Below are 19891 nucleotides of genomic sequence, written 5' to 3' on the forward strand. Positions count from 1 at the left end.
TTGTTTACCGTAGCGCACTCAGTACCGTGCTCCTAGGAGCACTCTGCCCCCTTGTGGTGAAGCGAAGCATAACCTCTGTATGGAGAATAACTTTGTAAAAATGTATATACCTGTAACCCACTTCGAGGCGTGTACCCTATATGAAATGTTCACATGTGGATGGCACTGGCGTTTCTGTGGGGGCACGTGCCCCATTGAAAAAAGCTTGGCCCCTGTTTTTTTTAGAAAGTAAAGATAAGAATTGAAAGGTTCTTTGCTTAAGCAGTAAATTACTCTTCATTCTAACCTTTAAAAACATAGGGACAAACATTGCCACATGAATGACAAAAATTTACAATGTTCGGAAAAGCGCAGGCCAAAGAACCACTGGGGTTGAATGGTTCTCAACATGCTTCTAAATACCCACTGAGGTTGAATGGTTCTCAATATGCTTCTAAAGAACCACCGAGTTTGAATGGTTCTTAACATGGTTCTAAAGAACAACTTAGGTTGAATGGTTCTCAACATGGTCTTCCCTCTAGAACTGTCTCAGTCTGACCCTCCAGATGAAACAGTCTCAAATAGCCCCTGTGATGGGATGAGATCATGGCAGGCTACACAAACTTTAGTATTTGAAATACAATTCATGGAGACAATACCGTTCAAACAACAATTTATAAAGAAATATTTTGGTTTCAATGGCACCAGCATTGCACATAAAGATAGAGAAGCCCAACTCATCCTGTCCTTCATGTTAACATTAGGTGCTCGCGAGCATGGGACTACAGGGTTAGTGTTTTACTAACCCTGTACCGTGGAAGATAATGTGTTTAAGATAGGGGATTGTTTCAGTGTGAAACAATCCCCTGGAGAGTGTGGTGATATCTCCACCTAGTCCCGAGGCCTCATCCTCGCTTGACGTGCCTGGAATACCTCCCTATCCCTAGGGGTGCGACCAGGGGGCATCCTTGCCTGATGCCCAAACCACCTCAACTGAACCTACTAATGTAATATGTTATATATATATTATTTATATATATTAGGGCTTTCAAGTGATTCAAATATTTTATTGCAATTAGTCACATATTTACCATAGTTAATCGTGATTAATCGCAAATTACTACTTTTTTATCTGTTCAAAATGCACCATAAAGGGCATAATTCCAGGCAGGTGGGTCAGGTCGTCCGCGTCACCGGTGCCCCGTCTCCTCCCCACGGCCCCGGCGAGGCGTACCGTATCCCGGTGAGGATACAGCGGGGTACGCACCAGGCGCTGTTGGACCATGATCCACCAGCGTCTGGTGCGCTGGCATTGGTGGAGGTGTCAGATTCAGACTTTATTGTCAATGTGCAAACTTGTACAACGAAATTGGGGTGGTGCTCACTACAAACAGTGCAAAAAGCAAAAAGCAAAATACAAACACAAACAACAGTGTGGGGGGGGGGACGTGCGACGGCTGGCCTGCAGGGGGAGGTAGGGGATGGTTGGGAACACACCGGAACGGCTGGGGGGGGGGGTTGGACCTGGTTGCGAGCAGGTGCCCGCGATCAGGTGCCCGCGATCAGGTCCAATCAGGGAATGTGTATTTATGTGCCTGCTTTGCGTTGCAGTAGGGGAGAGACGTTACCTGAGAGAGACGTTACCTGAGAGAGACGTTACCTGAGAGAGACGTTACCTGAGAGAGACGTTACCTGAGAGAGACGTTACCTGAGAGAGACGTTACCTGAGAGAGACGTTACCTGAGTGAGAGAGATCCAGAGACTGTGCTCAACCGCGACAGAACCAGGAAGCGCATGGATCTCAACCGTTATGATATAGTTTTGGAGCCTGTCTTAAGTTTGCTTTATTAAATAAAAGAGCTCCCAACAAAGAGACAAAGGAAACTGGTCTCCCCGCTCTCATTATCCTGCTACAGTGGAGCCCAAGGTGGGGCGAGCGCATAGAAAATGGACCAGTCCCAGATTGGGAAACGTGCTCGGGCACCTGGCCCAGATGGCGGAGCGACAAAGCCAGTTACACCACGCGCAGAGTGAGGTGCTTACGGAACTGGCCCAATCCTTGGCCACCGATCGAGCCATGCTCCGGGAGCTCCTCACCTCCAGCGGACGCGGCGAGGGACCCCGGGGGGCTACTCCCAACATTCACATCCAGAAAATTAGGGAAACGGACGACGCAGAGGCCTTTCTGGGGACCCTCCAGGTTGTGGCCGAGGTCTCGGGGTGGCCTCGTCGCCAGGAGTGGGCGCACCGTCTCCTACCGCTCCCGACGGGCGAGGCGCAGCTAGCCGCCCACAGTCTGCCGGTCGGGGCTCAGCGGGACTACGACGCCATCACCCTTAGCCATCCGAGATCGTCTGTGCCTGTAGCCGGAGGAACATCGGCGGCGGTTTCGGGCGCTGGCCTTCGGCGAGGGGGACCGGCCCTTCGCCAGCTAAGGGACCAGGCCCGGAGGTGGCTGGTTCCGGACCGGAATACAGCGGAGGAGGTGGTGGAGCAGGTGGCCATGGAGAGATTTGTGGAGGGGCTGCCGGCCAGGACATCCGCCTGGGTCCGATATCACCGGCCCGAGAGTCTCTCCGCTGCGGTCGTCCTAGCAGAGAGCCACCTGCCGCCACCAACGGCGAGCCAGCGACCGCCGGTAGACAGACCAACACCGGCACCAAGGGCGAGAGGGGGAGGGCCCGGTCCAGAGCGGGCACATGAGTTGCTTCCCCCCCCCCACTCCACAGACGGGCGCTCAGACGGCAGGGGAGGGGTGCTGGCGGTGCGGGCGGCCTGGCCACTTCCGGCGGGAGTGCCCTATGATGGAGGTGGGTCAGGTCGTCCGCGTCATCGGTGCCCCGTCTCCTCCCCACGGTCCCGGTGAGGCGTACCGTATCCCGGTGAGGATACAGCGGGGTACGCACCAGGCGCTGTTGGACTCAGGCTGCATGCAGACCATGATCCACCAGCGTCTGGTGCGCTGGCATTGGTGGAGGTGTCAAGCGTTGTGGTGAGGTGTATACACGGGGATGTGCACGAGTATCTTTTGGTCCCTATCGAAATTCGTTGTGGGGGGAAAAAGCATAGTGTTAAGGCGGCGGTTAGTTCGAGCCTCACGCATCCCCTGATTCTTGGGTTGGATTGGGCTGGGTTTCCACAGGCTGTTAGGGGGACTATGAGGGTGCGGGCACGACCGGTAGGGACATGTAAGTCGTGTGCTATGTTCTGCGCCGAGGCGGGGGCGGGCGACGCTGCTCAGGGATCGGGGGAAGCGGGGGATCCTCAACCCGAGGTCCCAGCGCCGAGGTTCCCACCGGTGGAGGATTTCCCCCTCGAGCAGTCTCGTGACGCAACACTGAGCTCAGCCTACGACCAGGTGATAGTTATTGATGGGAGTAAGGTCCGGCCAGACGCAGCGCTGACTTACCCGTACTTTATAGTGGTTAGGGATAGGCTTTATCGGGTGAGTCGTGACACCCAGAGGGAGGAGGTTGTCACCCAGTTGCTGGTACCCAGGAGCCGCCGGGAAATGGTTTTCCAGTCGGCGCATTATAACCCAATGGCGGGCCATTTAGGGTACGACAAAATACTTAACCGGATAATGGCCCGGTTCTATTGGCCGGGGATTCGGACAGAGGTGTCGAAGGTGGTGCGCATCCTGCCCCGAGTGTCAATTGGTGAATCCCCCGTCCGTCCCCAGGGCTCCCTTGCGGCCCCTTCCCCTGGTGGAAGCCCCTTTCGATCGCATCGGCATGGACATTATCGGGCCATTAGAACGTTCCGCACACGGGTATCGATTTGTGTTGGTCCTGATCGACTGCGCAACCCGGTACCCGGAAGCAATTCCATTGCGCAACATATCCGCGAAGAGTGTTGCGCAGGCGTCGTTTCATGTCCTATCGCGGGTGGGAATCCCGAAGGAGATTCTCACTGACCAGGGCACCAATTTCATGTCACGCACGATTAGGGAACTTTACGGGTTATTGAAGGTCAAGGCCATTCGCACAAGCGTCTATCATCCAGCCACGGACGGCTTGTGTGAGAGGTTTAACCGGACGTTAAAGTCAATGATCCGTAAATCTGTGCACGAGGATGCTCGGAATTGGCATCAATGGCTAGAACCTCTGTTGTTTGCAGTGCGGGAAGTGCCCCAGGCTTGCACGGGGTTTTCCCCATTTGAGTTGCTTTATGGGCGCAAGCCCAGGGGCGTCCTGGACCTCATTAAAGAAAACTGGGAGGAGGGGTCCAGTGACGGCAAGAAAGAAATCCAGTACGTCATGGAATGCGTGCAAAGCTTCACTCACTAGGGGTATTGTCACGTGAGCACTTGCACCGAGCCCAGGAGAGTCAGAGACACACAGCTTTTGGCCGTGATATTATATATTAAATTATATTATATAGATACCTATATATTATATTATTTAGATATAGAGCTCCGGGAGTCCGCAAACAGCAGCAATCACTTCTCCTCTATGCTACTATTCACGCTGGACTGCAGGGAGTGAACGCTGATTGGTACGCTGAGGTTGAAGCACAAATTATAGCCCCCTGTGGTCAAAGTGGTAGCAAACTTTTTGGAGAACAGTTGGGTATACTACAAAGAGTGCTGAACATACCCAGGTTTTCTTTGGAAAACCTGGATCGACAAATACAAAACTTGCAGAGTTAAATGGTACCACAAAGCTCACTTACGACTGAATTGGTCAAGCCAGGTTTTCCGCTTTAGTGGGCGTTTAAAAGGGCGTTTATCGCGTCATTTTACTCACCTTTACGAAATGGATAGATCAAGAGGAGTATATTTTACTCAAGAGGAACAGATAGTCATAATGAACTCCTATGAGGAGTTCAAGAATCAGATAAGACCTAGGGGCAACACAGTTGCACATAATAAGGGAGGCATGCTGGCAAAACACAGCCAATAGTGTAAATTTGTAAGTGAAAAGATTCTGCATGTTCTGCATACTGTCGAAAAAAGAACTATGCCAAATGCAGAATTGTTTGGCATTAATCCCAATAGAGTGATAATGATTTCAAAATGCAAAAGCAACGTCGCACCTGCTTTATTCTATAATTTCGATTAGCCTACTATGAGACCTGAACGCCAGCTACCGGGGTTCAAATCTTGCCTGTCCGTCATCATGCCTTTTACCTCCAGATAGATTTGGGTCCAGCACGGCCTTGAGAACATGGGTTCATGTTCGAAAAAAGCACAAAAATATAATTCTATAACCTTTAGTGAATAAGTATTCCATATGACATAACAATTTTAAGCTACACATGAATGCCCATCACTTGGGAGACTAACCCTGAACGTAGAAATTCCAGACTGACGTGCTACCTCCACTTTACCACTCTCTCACAGAGGCGAAGGTTTTCTTTTCATAAATGTGTATAAAATCCTTCCTTGAGGGGTCCACGGGAACACCACAAATGGTGAGGCCATTGTCCAAGGAGGGGCTAGGAAGCTGCGCTTAGCTTTAAGCAGCCGATCTAACCCGAAAGTCTTAGCTGATAACCTCCCCCGACCAGGTTTGGTCGGCAGCATAAGTCACCATGGTGATACAGCAACGCTAAAAGAGAGCGACTTTCGTGTCACATTTAACCCAGGCGTTGAGCGCAACATACCTCGCTAACCCACTAATCGAGGTTCGTAGTATACCCCACTGCTTACCTCCGTTTCCATGTGTGCTAATTTTGACAATGGCCAGATGTTGATGTTTAAGTTGTTGTTTTTTGTGGCCTTCGCCCTGTGCACTTCCCATTATTAAATAATTAAATATAAAAGTAATTAATAATATTTAAAAGTAAACAATATTTACACTGTCAAGTAAACACAGCCCTGTTCGAGATTATTAAACTTCTTAGATGTCGGAAAAACGATTATTTATACCCATTTATATCATGTATTTATAAAATAAACCATTTGGAAGGATTTTTGGTGGAAAAAAGGCAAATCTTAAACTCAGGATCTAGTTTCCTGCTCTTCACTACAGGGAAATGGGGTTTCGTCAAGCTTATATTGTATATTGTATACCTACACTAGTGTTGTATTGTGTCCATCCAGTGTGATTACTGAATGATTCAGTAATCACACTTCAGCCCCGAGCTAGAATGATAACAGCAAACAAGTGTCCTATTCTAAATTGCTCCATCATCATGGCCATATCATGTCTTATATCGAAGGTAAACAATCCAGCCTACATAAAGTTGATCAATGTGTCAATATGATGCTTTATTTTTTAATGAATAAGGTAACCATCCAAATATTTAAGCTACAACAGAAACAACTGCGACAAACTCCGTATAAGAGTGTGTATTGCTCATATACATGCCTTTGTGACCGACGACCGGCGACCACATGGACCTATTAAAGGCGAACTATGGCTGCGTCTCAATTCAGGGGATCCATCCCTCGAAGGCCGACTGCGTCACTGCGACGCGTCAAGGCTGTCACATTTCGAAGGCTCCTTCAAATGCGGCCGACAAATGCAGCCTTCTTTCGCCGGATTTGAAGGATCCACCAAGTAGGTCTATCTGCAGCAGGAGCCATATGCCAAACACGCCCATTGCTCGTGTCAAATACGCCCACCGGTTCTACGGTGGCCATCATGGGGGAAAACAATAAACAGCCCACAGCATTCACTTTGCACAGCGCTCCATTCACTTTGTATAGAATGCAAACAAACTTAATAAAAACGTAATAAAACATGCCTTTCACAAATACACGTTACTGTGTCTAAAGCCACGACTCTTGTCTGTCTAAACGAGCTGTTTGCGTTAAAAAATAATCCACCCGTTGACATCTTAAATGTACGCTTTCTGCCTCAGTGATGGATTAAAGGCCCACTATGCAGGATCGGCCATTTCTTCGCTGTTTTCTTGGTTTGCGCACGCACTTTTCTCTACACAGCGCCCCCTACAGCTTCGGAGGAGATATTTTACAACACTGTCGTAAAAACTCGTTGATGACCCTTCCCCATCCACTTCTACTCTAGCCATGTGCATTTGTTTTCAAAGAAGCCGGCGAATGCCTGGAGCGATGCCTGAGGTAGATGTTCATAAAGAGTAGACAAGGTTATACACTTTGAAAGGGTGATACAATTAACCCATCCTTTTTTATAGTTGACGGGGAGATGTTATATCCTAGATTAGAATTGTTTTATCTTTGGTTGTTGAACAGAACGGTCAGTGTAAGAGTGTTGGCCAACATTTATGTATCTGCTCAAGTACGACACTAATGTACGGCATTAGAGGGAAATGGATTCAGAGATCCAGACGGTATGCTGTCGCTAGTCGCCGCAGGAGTTGTCAGATGCAGATGCTGTGTCTGGAAGATGAGGGACACATTTATGTTTATGTGTAAATGCTTGCAAATAAACATTGTAAATAAATATTGTATCTATATGGTTTATTTATTTATGCGTATTCATATGTTTTTAAAATCTTTCCATTTTTTTTTTAATAACCGATGTTTTCACCACCTTTGTTTAATTTCTTCAATAATACACACTTTTTACATACTATTTATTTTGGATATTGAAAGAAATGCAAGTGTCAGTTCTTCATGGTTTGTTTTTTGCCTTACGGCTATTGTGTAACATCTTGAGGGTTCTCTGGATTTCCTTGTGACACTTGTACCCGCAAAAGTTCGGACGTGGGTGGCGGCTGTACCGGGGCAGGCAGTCTGAGCCGTCTTGGGGCATCAAGCCTCATAATAACAATGCTGTTTGCCAACGCTTGTAACTAAGAAAAAACTACAAAGCAATCTTTTTACAAACATGTTTACAAGCGGGGAACTACTCAAAGGTATAACATGGCTCAAGCTATAATGGAGGTTTACGTATCGTAACAGTTCTTACCGACGAACATGTGCTAACTAGCAGCTCTCGTGCAGGGTACTGCATTATATGGCCAGCCGGACATATCACATGATATAGGCTATACATTCTTAGAAAAATCGGAGGCATCCGAATAGCGGTCTAGCGATCTAAATAAACAATAACCTGGAATCCTGGAATGTCGGTCAGTCTCCCTTTTCTCTCTCCGACATTGGGTTTCTCTGTCTCTTTTTAGTCGGCTGATCCATGATGAATGTAACAATCCCTTCGCTACTTGTGTTTATATCGAGCCGGTTCTGTGTCTGTAGTGCCGTAAAGCAATTCGGTGCTTCGCGAGACCCAAGACTCCTGCGAGAGTGGGCGGCGGGTCGCCGACAGAAACTTCCATGTTCCCTTTTTCCGCCAAAATGCGCTAGAGGGAGTCGAAACAACGACCAATCGACCCATAAAGTGTTATACAACCATCACAATGACTCTTAACCTGTTATGTTAATGTAAATTAAGCCAAAAAAGTTGCACAGTTCCCCTTTAAAGAAGCGACCAATACCAAACGGAGCCGATCTTCATCGAGAAGAGAGCAATCAATCCCAGAGCACTAAAACTCTGCGAGCAGCGGGGCGCTCTGCTATCAGACAGAAACACGCTAACATTAAAGCACGTGCAATGCATTTAGCTCCTTTATTTCCTCATAAACACTGAGAAAGCCCTGTGCAGATAGCATCCGTCGGTAACACCGACTTGTCCCGACCCCTCTTTCTTTAACCTTGCTGATAGCCGTACATGAGGCCACCTCCGGTCTGACATGTCGGCATCCATTGTGCGCCACCCTACCACCGAACGCCATCTGCCCCGCCGTCGGCTCGGCCAATCCCGTCTCCCCTGAACTTCTCTGAGCATATTAATGAGGCTTTACCATCGGGCTTTTACTGCTTTGTATTGCGTGTTGCTCTGCAGCTGCTGGTTCCTGTGTGCATAGTTGCCAGATTGGGCCGAATTTTCCGCCCAATCTGGCAACACTGGCCCCCGCTCGCTGTAGCTAGTGTTGCCAGATTGGGCCAGATTTCCCTCCCAATCTGGCAACACTGACTGTGAGCGCTGAGGAGGGAGGGCGAGAGATAGCGAGAGGGACGGCGCGTCGGCGGAGAGAGAGAGATTGCAGAGCAGCAGAGCTTCGGAGGCTTCAGCCATGTTAGTTTTGTGTTGTGCGGGCCAGCGATGAGAAGGAGCCACCATGGCCTTTTCACTAAGCGGAGACGAGGAGGATTATGAGTCAGATGCTGAACAGGTCAGTACTCATGGATTATTTGTTGATCATGCCTGCTGCTGCTGCAGTATTGTCAATTTGTGTGTGTGTGTGTGTGTGTGTGTGTGTGTGTGTGTGTGTGTGTGTGTGTGTGTGTGTGTGTGTGTGTGTGTGTGTGTGTGTGTGTGTGTGTGTGTGTGTGTGTGTGAATAGCGATACCTTTTTTGTAAATGATACACATTCTCTTCATTCGAATAAGCGCATCTTTAATTATTTAGAGCAATTAAGATGCATTTGAATACCCGTTTCACAAGACTCATGTTTGAGGATAAAAGCTTAATATCCGAATTATGTTTACATTGGTACACACCTGGAGATCACTAGATAATTTTCCTTCAGCCTTTGGTCGTAGCACGCAGTGACCCGTCTTAATATAGTCGTCTATGACGCGGCCTGACTGATGGCGACGTTATCGTTATGCACACGGATGCCATGACTTGACTCTATATGAACCCCTTCGGCTTTTAGGAAAACATTCTCCTTCAGCCCGGGCCATAGCATCGATTTGAATGTTTACGTTGAAGCGCAGTAGTTGGGCCTGGGGAGCCTTGTTGTGTTGTCTGCTTTCCCCCCCATACCAAGTCCCCCCTGCGCCTTTAAGAGAGCTGCAGGCTTCAGTGTTGTGAAGCAGGAACTGAAGGGGGATGGGGAGCAGGAACAATGAGGTGGCTCTTACAGCACTTTGGCTGTTAGGTCAACAAAAAGCCCATAATGATCATCAGACCCGTGTTATCTTTTGAGGAAATGCATAATTTGTTTTCGCATTTAATAGATGGCATTCCAATGCAATGCAGTACCACTCCCCTGTTGTAACAAATCAACAGTGTGGAGGTACCGGTTTGTTAAACTTATGTAATATTTTCTGTTGTGTGTGTGTGTGTGTGTGTGTGTGTGTGTGTGTGTGTCAGTCAGTCAAACAGGGAGCTATGACTTTCCAGTGAAATCCAGACGGATGCTAACACGCATAACATAAGTAATGGACCGTGCTGTTGTATTAATAAGCGCTAGGCAAATAAATCTCCAAATTCCTCAAGTATTACTCACTCAAGTTACTATAACTATAGGTCAGCTGATCTCTTGCCTCCGAGCAATATCTGTAATAATAGCCACTGACTGTTCTACTGTTCTGGTTTTAAGTTGTGATGTTGATTTTTTGTGATTTAAGACACAAAGGTTTAAGGAAATAATCTACAACTTGTGTCTAAAATGAAAATGCCGGAGTGGATAGAGAAACCAAAGAGGCCTTTCACTGATATTGCTTAGCAGTTGTTTCCAAATAGACCTAATCTAAAAAGCCCCCTGGGCACAGATGTTTGACGAGGGGTGCAAGATGTTGACACAGTCCAACTGGAAGGATGATGATGATGAATGTTATGAACACTTGTTATGTATTATACAAGGGGGGGCAGGTGTAGCTGTTCACCCTCATAATGTCTTCTCCTGATGTCTCCAAACCTTCGGCACAGTAAGAAAAATGTTAAATGGAAACTGCCCTCATGGTTCAGAATTCGAAAACATCTGCTGCTTCCTGCTCATTCGTATACTAGTACCCTCTGTCTTAGTTATTTATTTCAAAATATAGTTCATAAAAATAGGAACATGACCGCATGACTCAACTTCTTGTATGTTTCAGATTTGAGTTTTTGTGGAATAGGGCACTCTGAGCAAGACATCTCTCGACTGGAGTGGTGCTCCACCTTGACTCATTATGTTTGGTCACCTACAGCTCCTTGCTGTGCTGTTGTTTTGAACAAGCGTCTAATGGGAAATAAGTAGCCACTACCAGTGTAAACAAACATGCTTCTATGTTTTTCCTGGTCATCCTACAGGAGTTTCCATCTCGTCTATTTATCAAGATATGTCATCACACTTGTTTCTATAGTCTTGTCAACAAAGCTGCCGGGCTTGGACAATGTGATTCATCACGTTGATTTTGTGTACTAAAGTCAATCTGAGCAAAAGTGCAGGAAACAGAAATGAAGTAAGAAAAAGCATAATAAAATGTCAACACCCAAATGAGAGGCTCCTTTGTGAGTGGCCCTGATTTCAGGACTGGATGTTCCCTCTCTTTTGGTACTTTGATGTAAACAAATCGGCCTGGATTTGAATTTAGCCTGGAATGTTCTCATGCTAAGGTCGTATTAATTATTTACTTTATTTTTTTCTAAATACACTGCGTGTCAAATAAGGATTTTCATAGTGGACAACGGGCACGACGTGTTTGTAAATGTGTTTTTAACCACAATGTGGGTGATTTATCATTATGAACGATGGGGAAGACTGGGTTGTTTCATTATCTTAAAATAACTAACTGCATTCATCTTTGCCATGGCAACAAATGCCCCTGCTTTGCATTCCCTGCCAGAGACCAGCAGCAACTAAAATGATCCCAGTCCAACATAAGGCCTGGTGAGACCGAGACAGCCTGGTATATTTTTCTTTTTGGTTAATATGGCCCATATCGGCTGCGTCGCACCTCTGGATTACCACTAGTGAGGCAATGTGTTGCCAGGGAAAAGATTCTTCCTGCAGCGGGAATCCCAGAACCGATGGGGCGTGCCTAGTCCTGTCTCCCTGTTCTTCCATGGGAAATGGGAAGTTGGAGAATGTGTCATGTAGGGAGTGTTTAGATCCTCGCCTGGGGGGGGGTAAAGGACGATCAGGTTGTGGTCGGGGTCATTTGAGGGGAACGTTGCCTGGTTTGGGGGTCTGATTAGGAAAGAAACTGAGAAATAGACCTTGTGTCTTACTACATTTTTCCCTTGTGCTCGGAGCCATACTGAAACATCCCTCTCTCTGTCTCTGCTTCTCTTGTCTTGTGTGCGTAGCAACGGGCGGCCAATCGCCCGAAGCCCAAGGTGGGAACGTCGGCGGCCATCAAGCTGCCGTCCAACCGCAACTCTTCGGGAGCGCGGCGCCGGCGGACGCGATGCAGGAAGTGCGAGGCGTGCCTGCGCACAGAGTGTGGCGAGTGCCACTTCTGCAAGGACATGAAGAAGTTCGGGGGGCCGGGGCGCATGAAGCAGTCGTGCATAATGCGTCAGTGCATCGCGGTGAGTCCCGGGTCAAAGACGAGCACTTAACAGAGATGGGGACAATGCCCGCTCTACGAGAGCACTTCATTGATTATTGAAGTAGGTTATGTGGAGTTATACTTTGTTTGTCTTCTAGGGGGGGAGGTGGGCTGGACACCCGTGGTTCATTGAGACCGCTCATCATTCACACGTCAAGGATTCAATAAACAACGTGTGTGTGTGTGTGTGTATGTGTGTGCATGTGTCCCATCAGCCGGTGCTGCCCCACACGGCGGTGTGTGTGGTGTGCAAAGAGGCGGGGAAGGAGGACACACTGGAGGAAGAGGAGGACAAGTTCAACTTCATGCTAATGGAGTGCTCCATCTGCAACGAGATCGTCCACCCCAACTGTCTCAAGGTGAGGACGGGAGGGGCGTGTCTGGGAGTGAAGTCTGTCTTTGACTCTCACCCAGAAAACCGATGAGTCACAGCACGGGCATTCCACACTCTCTCCTGGCACACATGTTTGTGTGTGTATGTGTTACAGTAACACAAAAGGCATCCCGGAAGTTGAACCCTATGCTTTGTTCAGGCTGACTCACGGGACTGACTCAGAGGCCTTAGACCACGTAGTCATAATGAACACAGCAGTTACTCACTATACTTACTATACATTATTTTGAGTGACTGTTTTATCCCCCATAGGCATCCATTGCGAGGATATGTGTCATCTTTTGACACGTGTCTTGTGTCAAATCACAGGAATTATTTTAGATCAGGCCAGGCTTAAAGGTCCCATGGCATGCTACTTTATCGATGCTTTAATATAGATATTAGTGGGCTCCTAACACAGTATTTGAAGACGTTCCCCAAATTCAGCCGTGGTGCAGAGTAAGCGCGACTACAAGCAAGTCGCATAGTGACGATTCCCCAAACACACTGTTTCGGTGTCTGTAGCTTTAATGCAAATGAGGAGGAGAGAGGCGGGTCAAGGAGGAGGGTGGGGGTGTGGCCCTGAGCAGCTTGCGGCCACGGTACCATGCGCTCGGTTTACAGTGGATGTATCGCAATGGCGAAATACCATACCTCGTTGTGGAAATACCAGAGACGTCAAAGAACCGACGTGTTATGCGCCATAACACCAACAGCAGAACGGTTATCCAAATAACAAAGAAGTGTACAACACTTGCGTTACAGTGTGTGTAATCACACACACACACACACACATGTGGCGCTCGCACGGTCGTGTCTCATTGGCGGGCCAAATTCACTGGGCTGGCAATGCAGAGAAGGGGGAGGATGCATCTCCCCTTATGACGACATACAGGGAAAACTCCAAAACGGCGCGTCTGAACTTCATTTTTTCAATGGTGGAGCAAAATGCCTAGTGCTCGTTTTACACCCAACAACATTTCTAGCTACTGGGGGAGGCTAGGGGAACTCATATTAATGTTAGAAAACCTCAGGAAGTGAAATTTTGATGCCACGGGATCTTTAACCAGTTTGATTTGAACAAAGAGCAGTAGAGCACGGCAGTACCCAACACATTTGTTCATCTTAATTCTTCTTAATAACGCTCTCTGCTACCTTCCTCCCTAAGTTTACCTACACTGAGAAGGGATGCATTTCTCCCTCCCGGGATTGACGGGCAAAATAGATTCCTCAGACCAATTAGGCCCTCATTGGTCAGAACTCATCCGGGAACGATGGAAACGGGCTCATCCAGAGCAGGCGCAGTGTAGTTGATGATCTTTTCCTGCTGTTTATTCCCCCAGGTGAGCGACGCTACGGGTGTGGTGAATGATGAACTGCCCAACTGTTGGGAATGCCCCAAGTGCAACCATGCAGGGAAAACAGGAAAAGTAAGTACCAACATAAAGGTGTTTTGGTCAGGGTTCTGTTTTCACTCTTTAGCCTTTCAGTCGGATCAGGAAAGAGTCCACTCCGCTTCTGGCAGTATGATATTACCGATGCAAAGGTGGAGGACTCCAGGCTACGTGTTTTGAATGAACTATTAGTCAAAATCAAACATCCAGGACAGCATCCTCTCCAGTTACTAAGATCCGGCCTACTGCATGCGCTTCTGATTGGCCGGTGATGTGAGTGACCCTTGCTGTAAACTGAGGTGCTTATCAATACTTTCTGCTCTAGCAGCAACTCTGTGTTGGTGTGGCCTCGAAGGAGTGTTAGTTTAGCGTTCGGTTAGGCCTAAGCATCTGTTAAATGCTGGTTTTACTTATCCACCACTGAGGTGGTCGCGTCTCGACTGGTGAGGCATGGGGTTATCCCTGCCAGGGGTCTGCAGGTTTGATTCCCACTGGGCCCACTCTCTGCCAAGATGTGTATGCCCTCATGGTGTTGTGTGACGCTTTTGACAGAATCCAGCAGATTGCTTGTTTGTTGATGTATTTATTCACGTAGGTTCCACTCCCCCGCGTAGCCCGTCAGCGCCGGTGGCTCTGCCGGTTCGCGATAGGCTGAAGGTATAAAGTTGTCTCTCTCCGTTTCCCCCCCTCTGGTATGTAAGCAAAAAAGAGGCCCAGGATTCAAGTATGCCTCCAACCTCCCGGGCTCTCTGCTGCGGGAACAGAGGCCCCAGAAGGAGGAGGGGGGCGAGGTCCTGGTGGCCCAGGCCCCCAAGAAGCGCCCCGACCGGGAGGAGACGCCCAGGTACCGGCCGGAGGAGGTCCTGCACCACCGGCAGCCCCCCATGCTGTCCCCCAGCGGCCTGAGCCGACCCCGCTTCGAGGAGAAGCTGAGGAAGAAGAGGAAGCTCTTTGACGAGGACGAGTACGAGGACCTGGGCGTCAATAAGAAGGTAGGTCTGGTGTTTCCACGTCAAAAAGCCGGTGACTTTAAGAGGCTTCCGGAGGTTGTTGCGTTGGTAACGTTGTCCCTTTGTTTCTCCTCCCCACAGGAGAGGTCGGACGAGCCCTTCTTCCCCAAACTCCTGCATCAGATCAAAAGGGAAGAGGAGGACCAGGAGGAGGAGGAGGAAGACTACGACGAAGAAGACAAGGAGCCCCACTACCGCTCGGCGGTGGCGGAGAGACGCGGGCGCCCCGGGGACGAGGCGGACGACAAGGAGCACAAGGCGGACCCGCTGCCCCCGCCCGTCAAGACGCCGGTGCCCGACAGCGACCAGTCGCTCTGCAGCTCCCCGCAGGCGGGCCCCAGCAGCGAGGGGGGCAGCGAGACGCCTGAGAAGGGCCCGCGGCCCAAAGTGCGGCGCAAGCGGCGGCTGCCCAACAGGGAGCTGAGCCGGGAGCTGAGCAAGGCCCTGAACCAGGAGATCCAGAAGAAGGAGGACTGCCTGGCCAACGAGAACCGCCAGCCCTTCAAGACGGAGCCCGAGAGCGAGAACGAGGAGCCCAAGAAGCCCTTCCGCCACCACGGCGGCGACCTGGGGGACCAGCGGGCCCACCTCCGCGCCAAGGAGATGAACGGCGGCACGCCCTGGGAGCTGCGCCACTTCTACCCCAGCCCCATCACGCCGCTGGGCTTCAACCGCAGCACGCCCACCACCCGCCCGCTGCCGCCACACTCGCCGCCCAAGTGCGTCCAGATGGAGCGCCACGTGATCCGGCCGCCCCCCATCAGCCCCCCGCCGGACCGGCTGCCCACCAGGGAGGGCCGGACCCACGTGCTGCAGCGGGAGCTGTGGATGAGGGCGTTTGGTTTCCTCTCGCACAAGGAGCTGTGCGCCTGCATGCGGGTCTGCAAGACGTGGAACAGATGGTGAGCAGCACGCCGCGGCGCTCGACTCTTGTGGGGATGGTTTGTCAGTGGGGGGGGGGGGGGGGGGGGGGGGATCTCCTGTGCGGACCCTTTGGAATTACGTTTGGTAGAGTCTTGTGTTGCGCTGGCGCCCCTTTGTTGTTGTTGTTGTTGTTGTTGTTGTTGTTGTTGTTGTTGTTGTTGTTGTTGTTGTTGTTGTTGTTGTTGTTGTTGTTGTAACGGTTGTTGTAACGGTTGTTGTAACGGTTGTTATAATGGGTGATGTTGTGCCACCGGGCCCGAGTGTGATCAGCCATTACAAACTGTTGGAAAGTCTGCCTTTTGCTGTGTTGTAGTGACATCACAAGTGGGAGTGACCCCCTAGATGTGTGCTGGATAGACCAGTCCACCAGCATACCCAGTGGACTGTATGTCGCTGATATTGTGATTGTCTATGTGGACGCTCCCACTTGTAATATCAGTAAAACACAGGAAGTGGCAGATTTCCAAACGGCTTGTAACAGATTTCCAAACTTGTAATAGCTAATCACGCTCACACCTGATGCCATGATCTTTTTTTATTACGCCTTTCAGGGTCGGTCGTGACTTGCAGCTGACGCAACAGTGGTGAATTGATTCCTTGCGTTACACAGAAACCAGGAGAAGAATGTGATATAAATAGTAAATGAGGTGTGGATGTCAAGTGGTTGGACCTGTTGTGTAGCAGAAGTAGTAAACCTTTAGAGGTCTTCTTAATGACAAATGGGCAAAAAGTATTTGTGTTCATAAAACATTCAATACCCTAATACAACCTGGTGTGTTGACCTCGTATGGCTGAACCTCTCGAGTGGCATACCGTGAGGTGCCCGCCCGTCAGTTGTCCCATTATGGGGTCTGACCTGTCTGTCCGTCCGTCCGTCAGGTGCTGCGACAAGCGGCTGTGGACCACCATGGACCTGAACCGCTGCACGTCCATCACCCCACTGATGCTGAGCGGGGTGATCCGCCGGCAGCCCGCCTCGCTCGACCTCAGCTGGACCAACATCTCCAAGAAGCAGCTCAGCTGGCTCATCAACCGGCTGCCAGGTGTGTGTGTGTGTGTGTGTGTGTGTGTGTGTGTGTGTGTGTGTGTGTGTGTGTGTGTGTGTGTGTGTGTGTGTGTGTGTGTGTGTGTGTGTGTGTGTGTGTGTGTGTGTGTGTGTGTGTGTGTGTGTGTGTGTGTGAGAGACTAGGCAACATGTATGTTATCAGGTAGATCCTGGTGGATTTCTTAACATTAATGGTTACCATTATTATGGTTTATTTAATACGTGACATGACTTCTTTATTAGGATTATTATAACTAGTACTATTGTTGTTATTATAACAAACGCGCCCTCCTGTGCCTTGAATACTAGTCATAACCTAAGCTAACACAATCCATTCACAAGACAAGATGACGTTTCCTGTGCAAAAGGACCTGTTTGGACTCCTGTGTGCGTGTGTGTGGGGGGGGTTCAGGCCTGCGCGTGCTGAAGCTCTGTGGGTGCTCCTGGGTGGCGGTGTCTGCCCTCTGCACCTCCAACTGCCCGCTGCTCCGCATGCTTGACGTCCAATGGGTGGAGGGCCTGAAGGACGCCCAGATGAGGGACCTGCTGTCCCCCCCCACGGACAACCGACCAGGTAGCCCATCACTGTGTGTGTGTGTGTGTGTGTGTGTGTGTGTGTGTGTGTGTGTGTGTGTGTGTGTGTGTGTGTGTGTGTGTGTGTGTGTGTGTGTGTGTGTGTGTGTGTGTGTGTGTGTGTGTGTGTGTGTGTGTGTGTGTGATGGGGAAACAACTGTTCAGTATGTGTGTTGACCAGTCCATGTTGGAAGAGGTTCCTGCTGGAACTCACTCAAGCTAAGCTGCTTCTGGACCCACTAATCTCTGGATGGCCTCCAAACGCAGGTTGCATTGGACACAGAGGCATTCAGCGCAGAGGTTCTCAGTTTAGAACTACAGAGAAGCCTTTCGGCTTGGAGGAGGGAGCCCTCACTGAGACCTACTCACACTCTCCCCCATCCTGCCCCTCCGTCCCGTCAGGCCAGCTGGACAACCGCTGCAAGCTGCGCAACGTGGTGGAGCTGCGGCTGGCGGGCCTGGACATCACAGACAGCTCGCTGCGCCTCATCAGCCGCCAGATGCCCCAGCTGGCGCGCCTGGACCTTAGCTACTGCAACCACGTCAACGACCAGTCGGTCAACCTGCTGACCGCCGCTGGCACCACCACCCGGGACTCGCTCACCGAGATCAACCTGTCAGGTGAGCCAGGCCGAATGAGGGGGACGGGGGGATCTATGGGAGGATGGGGTACCTGTTCACCCGGAAGAGGCTATACACTGTCGAATGACCCATCCTCTGATTTCCCTGTCTCATGTCCTTCTGACCTTGATGACCTTTTGGCCCTCGAACCCCGCGCAGCCATTTGTGTATTTGCAAATTAAGTTTGAGCACTTAACGAGACGGTGTCTTTGGTTACAGTATGTAAATGTCAGGAAAATAGCTTCTCCAATTTAGGTGCTGGTGTTACGTGATATAATAGGGCAGAATAAAACCACAATTGCACTTTGATTTATGGTTGAAACGTTTTGCCTCATCCTAACCCGATCTGTGCTCCCCAGTGTGTAACCGGGTGACGGACCACTCGCTCACCTTCTTCAAGCGCTGCGGCAGCATCTGCCAGATCGACCTGCGCTACTGCAAGCAGGTGAGCAGCATGGCCTGCGAGCGCTTCATCGCAGAGATGTCTGTGAGCGTGCCCTTCGGTCTGAAGGAGGAGAGACTGCTGCAGAAGATCAGCTAGTTCTCCCCGGATGGCCAACGTGGACACAGACACTGTATTTGCACTACGTGGAAGAAAATGAGTTTGGGATTACTCACCATCATATCCGGTTTTGCTGAGATGTGACGCCGATTGAACTCCTCAAGCGTGTTCAGTTCTGGGGGCTGCAATCTGTGACGGACTCCTTTTGCGCTGGACAGACACAGGTTGGGGTATGAGGGTTGGAAGATGCATGTTTTTGTGTTTTTAGGGGGTACCCCGTTCTTTTTTATTTGCTTGTAATTGAGAGTCTGGCGGCATTTGTTTTTGTTTCTTTACAATTTGGAAATTATTTTTATACAAGTTGTCTTATGAGTTTAGCCTGTCTTTCTGAAACTTTTTCCTCTCCCGAATATATTATAAAGCATGTATTTGAGCTAAATATTGTCCCTTTATTTTTCACTTAGCCTTGAAAACAACTATGTCTCTTATGTGCAATTGTGTTTCTGAAATTGTGTTTCAGAAATTATGATTATTGTCAGGACAGGCAAAACACATGTACAGTAATGGATATCTGAATAATTTATCACAAATACTTATTGAATATCCAGAATGTATTTCCATAAATATACTTAAAGAAAAACTAGAATATATGTCCATTACTGAGAGGAATTGTCTTCTCTAATGACTGTGTTGGGGGGTCAGATCTGCCTGTATCTTCAACTTTAACTTATTGATTTGTATTCTGTATTTATTGTTTTGTTCAGTGTGTCATATTCGATACATGTTTCACACAGAATTGGCTAACATATCTGCAAATACTTGTATTCTAGTTTGAGCCTATATTTAGATACCAGATGTGGGGTGTCTAATATAAAGGAAAGTACTGTTGAAAGTACGCTCTGCGCCCTTTATAAGACAGTTAGGCCTTGATTGACTACACTCCTGTTGGCCAGGGTCACTTTTTTCAGTGAAACCACATCCATGTGATGCTTCCATACAGATAAAACAAAAAAAAAACACGTCAAAAGCACTTCAAGTGCAACAGGTTTTCATCGGTTTGCTTTTTTTTTATAAATTTTGTACTAGTTTTTATATTTTGGCCTTTTGTGGGGATTTGTATTGTGCTCAAATAACTCCAGTTACCCCACGTGAATGTGCTTACCTTGTTTATATTTGTAAATCCAAAACATCCCTGTTCTGATATTTCATTAAAATATGTCACTTGTACCAGTGTTGAATACTTAATTCAGATACGATCAGTAATGTATTGTGCA

The 19891-nt window shown here is 48.9% G+C and overlaps 1 protein-coding gene across 2 annotated transcripts; it reads left to right on the forward strand.

Annotated features, from left to right (window-relative positions):
- Positions 1–8901: 8901 nt before the first annotated feature.
- kdm2ba (lysine (K)-specific demethylase 2Ba) lies at positions 8902–19844 on the forward strand. Of its 2 annotated transcripts, XM_060055052.1 has the most exons (10): positions 8905–9084; positions 11931–12155; positions 12391–12534; positions 13892–13978; positions 14635–14934; positions 15034–15854; positions 16756–16919; positions 17334–17495; positions 17897–18115; positions 18475–19844. In XM_060055052.1, the coding sequence occupies exons 1-10, from the start codon at positions 9031–9033 to the stop codon at positions 18654–18656; spliced, it is 2358 nt and encodes a 785-aa protein (XP_059911035.1). In that variant the 5' UTR covers positions 8905–9030; the 3' UTR covers positions 18657–19844. The 2 variants fall into 2 exon arrangements, with proteins under 2 accessions (XP_059911034.1, XP_059911035.1); XM_060055051.1 differs by having other exon boundaries at positions 8902–9084; positions 14644–15854.
- Positions 19845–19891: the final 47 nt, after the last annotated feature.

This window comes from Gadus macrocephalus, chromosome 6, assembly GCF_031168955.1.
Source record: "Gadus macrocephalus chromosome 6, ASM3116895v1".
Classification (NCBI taxonomy): Eukaryota; Metazoa; Chordata; class Actinopteri; order Gadiformes; family Gadidae; genus Gadus; species Gadus macrocephalus.

Bases quoted from the DNA above. Each gene is read 5' to 3' on its own strand.
- kdm2ba (XM_060055051.1), top strand. From the start codon at position 9,031: ATGGCCTTTTCACTAAGCGGAGACGAGGAGGATTATGAGTCAGATGCT. The intron at 15,855-16,755 runs GTGAGCAGCACG...TCCGTCCGTCAG, and splicing joins TGCAAGACGTGGAACAGATG to GTGCTGCGACAAGCGGCTGT. The intron at 16,920-17,333 runs GTGTGTGTGTGT...GGGGGGGTTCAG, and splicing joins GCTCATCAACCGGCTGCCAG to GCCTGCGCGTGCTGAAGCTC.